Here is a 7,700-nt window from a genome sequence, read left to right on the forward strand (position 1 = left end):
TTCTCTAATAAATGCTTTATCTTTTCTTCTTCCTCTTTGAGTCTTCGCTTTTCCTCAAGGAACTTCTTAGTCTTTCTATGATCTCCTCCTGTCAGGATATCCAACAGATCGTCGACCATAGTTAACGTATAATCACAGTCTTTAGCAAAGTCTAATATGGATTCTGCATATTGTACAGCAGTCTCATCGCCATATGTCTAATACACCAAGTCTGTTTCCTCCTTTGTCAGATTAGCGAACGTGGAATCGTAACTTGGAGCATAAGAACCAAAGGCACCGTAATATAAAGGTTTAACTGGTTTAGACATATTTCTCCTATCTTCTCGGAATCCTGCTAACGCTCCTGTACCATGATTCAATTTACCTATAAGCTGCACTAATGACACTGGTCTTTGATTAGTTCCTGGAATCACGCCGTCTCCCGGCACTATGATCTGTAAACTAGTAGTTCCGTCTTTCTTTTGTCTAAGGAAACCCATCTTGGAATTCAACCTTTTCAATGTTAACTTGTCTGATGCTACTTTCGCGGCTCCTCGGGCTTGTTTTAAGATTTCCTCCGGCGTCATATCATCCGGAATGGCTTCAAATTTACCTAAATTTGCTAATCTCATTTTCCTTTGGTTCTCTTTTCGAAGTTCTTCTGCCTCTTCGTTACGTTCCTCCTGTTCCCGTTCGACTTGCTCCTCTGTTACGGGAATGTCTGGATTATTAGGATCTTCTGTACCCAATTCAAATCCAAGCTCCTCTTTTGAGATATCCTGCATGTAAGTTAGTACAGGTCTTAATTGACGAAGTTTTTCAGGTGTAACCATTTTTAGGCCAACATGCAATGATTTCTTTGCTGCCTTGTAATAAATTGTATCTGGGTGGTTATAAGTAGTAGCGTTATCACACAATAGTTTAAAATCGTCTACGAACTCGTTTAAGTTTTGATAACTATTATCGTCTATTTTCTGCTTTATAGTACTGAAATCCATAGGATTAGTAATGATCTGAGAGTATCCAGGTGCAATACTATCTGTGACTGGCCAAGCAAAAAATTGCTGCGGGTCACGTTTCTCCATTGAAGAAGATGTTCCAATAGTCGTTGAAGAGGTGTATGTTCAGCAATTTTTCTAAGTACACAAGTTCTAGGTTTACGATGTGGAGAAAGAGAATTAATATGGCTAGTAACACCAACTCGGTGTTCCCCACTAGATGGTGGCCTTGGAGGTAACAATTGATGATTAGGAATCTTTTTAGGGATTTCTGCTAAACTTTCATCGGCATCTCCCACTGATTCTTGACTGGATTCCTCTCTTCTCCTCTTTTTATCTTTGTGATGATGCTTGTGTCTTTTATCCTTCTTTTTCTTTTTCTTTTTAAGCTTTTTATGCCCTACGTATCTATCATATTCAGATTCTTGTGTTACAGGACAGTTGAGACCCAACTGTTGTTGGTAGACACCCAAATGTTGGGACAACATTGTTGTCTGGCTTGGGGATTCGTTCCCGTATTCAGGTGTTCCACTGCTACCCCCAACCTTCAAAATGTAAGGTATGGGGTTTATCCGTGCTTGTATACTGCCCTTCTGTTAAAAAAGAAAGGGCAAATTATTTGCAAGAAATTAAGAATACATGTATATATATTAAATATGTATGAAGACATCAAAACATTAAGCTATACATAATATCTAATGCATGCAACAAAGATGTCTTGCAGAAAATCATACAGAAGTGCAGAATAACAGCATAATAGTGTTGTAATGTAAAAATATGGTGCTGAATATTACGTTAAATAATCTTGCAGGGTTATGAAAAAATAAGTATAATTTTGAATTAATAAAAATCTACAGGATATTAACAGAAAGGTAGAAGGAGATGTTGATAATAATGGTAATAAAGATGATTTTATAACAGGACAATGACCTTGTTTTCACATTCAACAAACTGGAAGCGAGATGGAAGTAGCTCGACTTAAATTAAATAAACCTTGATAGAGAAGTATGCAATAAAATAATTACTGTTGTATGAACCAACTGAATCTGCAGGAATAATCAAGGAAGGAGCAACTTTTAAAATTGAAAATACTCCGTAACGAGGTAAAGCAAAAGCATATGGCCTTTCTGATGCCACAATACATAACAGCCAGGGAACTAAGTGATTGAAGTGCAACAGATATCCCATGTATCCCAGATGAATACCCACAAAATATTTATAGCAAAAAATTGTAACAAATTTGTCTCATCATAGATCTTGTTGCACTTCAACTAATTTTAATAGACAAAAAAAGAACTAAAAGGGTTTGGGACATCTGAGTAATTTTGGAAGCACAGCTAGTTTCTGTCGTGCAACCAGCCCATGTCTGTTGTTATATGTCACTTACTTCCATGTCGTACCTGTTGCTGTGGAACCTTCGTTTATACTTTTGAATCCACCTTACTTCTACTCCAACTTCACTCTCAGTTTGTCCGTGGTAAAAACGTAGTCAACATTCCTGTGCATCATTAAACTATGAGTACAAAAAGGATTCCAATGAAAATGTTCAAGAATTTCAACCAATTAAGATCCTCGTACTGTGTCAATCTCCATACCTTGAGCACATTTATATTTATGGATGATCTTTTCATTTGAATCCTCAGGTAATCGACACAAATGTCAACAGTATAGAATTACATTTAGTGAAATATTCCAATAATATAAAAATCGACAAGTGATAACAAATACAGAAACATTAAAAACGAGAAAAAACGAAATATTTAAAAAATCAAAAATACTCGTTGCTACGATCTACAATGTGCCGAAAAAGAAAGCTCCAAAATACTGTATACAACGAAAACATCTGATAACGTAGCAACAAACTGTCGACGCGAGTATGATTCGATTAACAAATGTAAAAACAAATATTGCAGTGGAACGATGATCGAAGCGCTTTTGCAATTCGACGCGCGTTTCGTATTTTGCTAGGAACACAGTATGCGGCATTTTGTACTGTTTAAAACGCGAAAAAACATAATAATGTGGCAACCTATGATGCCTATGATGTTAAGGTATAATTAAAAGTGATGAGAAACGATAAAACGATGGAGATACACCGGATTTAGTCCTGATCCTCACCTTCGTGCCTTTCGCGCTTGTGCTTTTTATGCTTCTTCGAGCCCATGATTTGCACGTTGACTCACAGCTTGATAGAATATTCTAACGATAAATAATAAACACTACGTCGTAAACCAGTACAGAACGCGGTTTGTGAGAGTACCGCGCTCTGTTACATGCATAAGCAATACGGCGGCAGCCATTGAACACGTCACAGAACTCCAAGCCGTTATGGTGGATGCATGCTTTCGTTCCCCCGGTCCAACGTTTATTCGCCGGCTGCCCTGTCATGGCGACGCATCGTTCGAAGAAGCGCGTATTACGAATGCAGTCGAATATAAATTTATCATTTTCCACTTACATTAAAACATTGAAAACTTGATTTCACACTTTCCAAGATACTCTCTTTGTAACGCTGATCAGGTATCAAATTTTTTTCTATATCAACAAATTAATTATGAAAAATTTAAACAACGGCAGCGCACCTGAATGTTTTGAAATATGTAGAGTGAACAATTATAAATTATATTTGTAGTTTTAGATTTGAACTAACATTAATGTACACTTAATTTCTAATTTTATTGTATTTAACTCAACTCTATCCTGTTTCGAAATACATACAATAAACATCAAAAAATTGCGCCATAATATTTATGACTGCATTTAATTAAAAAGAAAAAGCACTCGATATCGAATCTAAGAAGATGACTTACATCGTTAATTCTCTGCAACTGGGAAAGTAATGGAACCTAATGGAACAAAAAAAGTTCAGTCGCTTTATAGTAAATCGAATTTCACAAGCAAACACGATGACATTCTCAATAATCACACTAACAAAATCACAAGTTTTATAGATAGAAAATTATTTCTCTCGGAACAGGATTCCATGACATCTATAACTTCTACATACACAGACGATCCAGGGAAACATTGTGTATGGAGCTTTAAAGGCGAAAGGCGCTTCCTCACCTACAAAAGACACTTGAAGTAGTAGCATTTAACGTACACCGAGGAACAAGACACTCGACCGTATTCACAGGCACGCTTTACCGTACAAGATTGTCCCACTAAATGAGCATACACTATGGCGAATTTTCATTGAAATATCCAGCAACTTACATCGGCGTCGACGAACCCAGCCGCGATTTAATTAAAGGGGCAAACGATCAGCTGCTTCGGTAAAACGTCGGGCGCAAAAGAGAGAGAAAAAGAAATGTGTTTCTCGGTGGCTCAGAAAAAAAATTCACGCACAACAGCACAGATGTGTAGTCTTCCCATGCGTTACACTGTATCTCGAACGTTAAGGAGCATCGACCAGCCAATTCATCTTTGTGCCTCCCTACAAATCTCTTGAACTCGTTCAGAATACGCCGAACAGAAGCTTGCCGACCTTAAGTGAACAAGGACCGGAAAAATCCCGATATTTCACTGACCTCTGATTTCTTTCAACATCTTTATTTTACGCTTTATTATCGCCAAACAAGTACATTGTCAATGATTTTAACATTTTTCGATATTTGAGTTAAGGATGCAATAGATATTTGGAAATTCAATTAATGCATTCAAACCGAGTAATCGACAAGCTATAAGCGGTACGCCAATCTACAGCGCTTTTGACAATATGTCCCAAAGAGGGCACTTATATATGTATATCTATATACAGTATTACAATAAAACGTTATACGTTATAATGTAATACTATATAACGTTATACGCTATAACGTAACTCTACATAACGTTGTACGTTATAACGTAATACTGCGTAACGTTATACGTTATGACGTATTACCATATAACGTTATACGTTATAACGTAATACGATATAACGCTATGCTGCAACGTAATACTATATAACGTTATACGTTATAACGTAATACTACATAACGTTATACGTTATAACGTAATACTACATAACGTTATACGTTATAACGTAATATTACATAATGTTATACGTTATAACGTAACACTATATATCGTCATACGTTATAACGTAATACTACATGACGTTATACGTTATAACGTAATACTACATAACGTTATACGTTATAACGTAATACCACATAACGTTTTACGTTATAACGTAATATTACATAACGCTATACGTTATATCGTAATGCTACATATCGTTATACGTTATATCGTAATGCTACATAACGTTATTCGTTATATCGTAATGCTACATAACGTTATAAGTTATATCGTGATACTACATAACGTTATACGTTATATCGTAATACTATATAATGTTATACGTCATAACGTATTACTACATAACGTTATACGTTATAACGTAGTGCTATATAACGTTATATGTTATATCGTAATACTACATAACGTTATACGTTCTATCGTAATGCTACATATCGTTATACGTTATATCGTAATGCTACATAACGTTATTCGTTATATCGTAATGCTACATAACGTTATAAGTTATATCGTAATACTACATAACGTTATACATTATAACGTAATATTACATAACGCTATACGTTATATCGTAATGCTACATAACGTTATACGTTATATCGTGATTCTACATAACGTTACACGTTATATCGTAATACTATATAATGTTGTACGTTATAACGTAATATTACATAACGGTATACGTTATATCGTAATACTATATAATGTTATACGTCATAACGTATTACTACATAACGTTATACGTTATAACGTAGTGCTATATAACGTTATATGTTATATCGTAATGCTACATAACGTTAAACGTTATATCGTAATACTGCATAACGTTATACATTTTATCGTAATGCTACATGACATTATACGTTATATCGTAATGATACATAACGTTATACGTTATATCGTAATAATACATAACGTTATACGTTATATCGTAATGCTACATAACGTTATACGTTATATCGTAATACTACATAACGATATACGTTATATCGTAATGCTACATGACGTTATACGTTATATCGTAATGATACATAACGTTATACGTTATATCATAATGCTACATAACGTTATACGTTATATCGTAATGCTACATAAGGTTATACGTTATGAAGTAATATTACATAACGTTATACCTTTTATCGCAATACTACATAATATTATACGTTATAACGTAACATTACATAACGGTATACGTTATATCGTAATACTATATAATGTTATACGTCATAACGTATTCCTACATAACGTTATACGTTATAACGTAGTGCTATATAACGTTATATGTTATATCGTAATGCTACATAACGTTATACGTTAAATCGTATTGCTACATAACGTTATACGTTATATCGTAATGCCACATAACGTTATACCTTATATCGTAATGATACATAACGTTATACGTTATATCATAATGCTACATAACGTTATACGTTAAATCGTAGTGCTACACGACGTTATACGTTAAATCGTAGTGCTACATAACGTTATACGTTATATCGTAATACTACATAACGTTATACGTTATATCGTAATGATACATAACGTTATACGTTATATTGTATTAATATATAACGTTATACGTTATATCATAATGCTACATAACGTTATACGTTAAATCGTAGTGCTACATAACGTTAAACGTTATATCGTAATACTACGTAACGTTATACGTTATATCGTAATGCTACACATCGTTATACGTTATATCGTAATGCTACATAACGTTATACGTTCTATCGTAATGCTACATATCGTTATACGTTATATCGTAATGCTACATAACGTTATACGTTATATCGTAATACTACATAACGTTATACGTTATAACGTAATATTACATAACGCTATACGTTATATCGTAATGCTACATACCGTTATACGTTATATCGTAATGCTACATAGCGTTATTCGTTATATCGTAATGCTACATAACGTTATTCGTTATATCGTGATACTACATAACGTTATACGTTATATCGTAATACTACATAAGGTTGTACGTTATAACGTAATATTACATAACGGTATACGTTATATCGTAATACTATATAATGTTATACATCATAACGTATTACTACATAACGTTATACGTTATAACGTAGTGCTATATAACGTTATATGTTATATCGTAGTGCTACATATCGTTATACGTTATATCGTAATGCCACATAACGTTATTCGTTATATCGTAATGCTACATAACGTTATTCGTTATATCGTGATACTACATAACGTTATACGTTATATCGTAATACTACATAAGGTTGTACGTTATAACGTAATATGACATAACGGTATACGTTATATCGTAATACTATATAATGTTATACGTCATAACTTATTACTACATAACGTTATACGTTATAACGTAGTGCTACATAACGTCATACGTTATATTGTAATACTACATAACGTTATAGGTTATATCGTAATGCTACATAACGTTATACGTTATATCGTAATGATACATAGCGTTATACGTTATATCGTAATGATACATAACGTTATACGTTATATCATAATGCTACATAACGTTATACGTTATATCGTAATGCTACATAACGTTATACGTTATATCGTAATGCTACATAACGTTATACGTTATATCGTAATGCTACATAACGTTATACGTTATATCGTAATGCTACATAACGTTATACGTTATATCGTAATGCTACATAACGTTATACGTTA

At 33.7% G+C, this 7,700-nt stretch overlaps 2 protein-coding genes across 2 annotated transcripts in view; both read right to left on the minus strand.

Annotated features, from left to right (window-relative positions):
• LOC122568010 (bromodomain-containing protein 7-like) overlaps positions 1 to 7,700 on the minus strand; it is a gene marked incomplete in the record, with an annotated part of 14,242 nt that overhangs the window by 1,374 nt on the left and 5,168 nt on the right.
• On the minus strand, positions 7 to 1,204 carry LOC122568021 (bromodomain-containing protein 7-like). Its single transcript, XM_043727303.1, has one exon. It carries the CDS (start codon positions 1,062 to 1,064, stop codon positions 198 to 200), a length of 867 nt encoding a protein of 288 aa, XP_043583238.1. The 5' UTR covers positions 1,065 to 1,204; the 3' UTR covers positions 7 to 197.

This window comes from Bombus pyrosoma, linkage group LG5, assembly GCF_014825855.1.
Source record: "Bombus pyrosoma isolate SC7728 linkage group LG5, ASM1482585v1, whole genome shotgun sequence".
NCBI lineage: Eukaryota > Metazoa > Arthropoda > Insecta > Hymenoptera > Apidae > Bombus > Bombus pyrosoma.

Bases quoted from the DNA above. Each gene is read 5' to 3' on its own strand.
- LOC122568021 (XM_043727303.1), bottom strand. From the start codon at position 1,064: ATGGAGAAACGTGACCCGCAGCAATTTTTTGCTTGGCCAGTCACAGAT.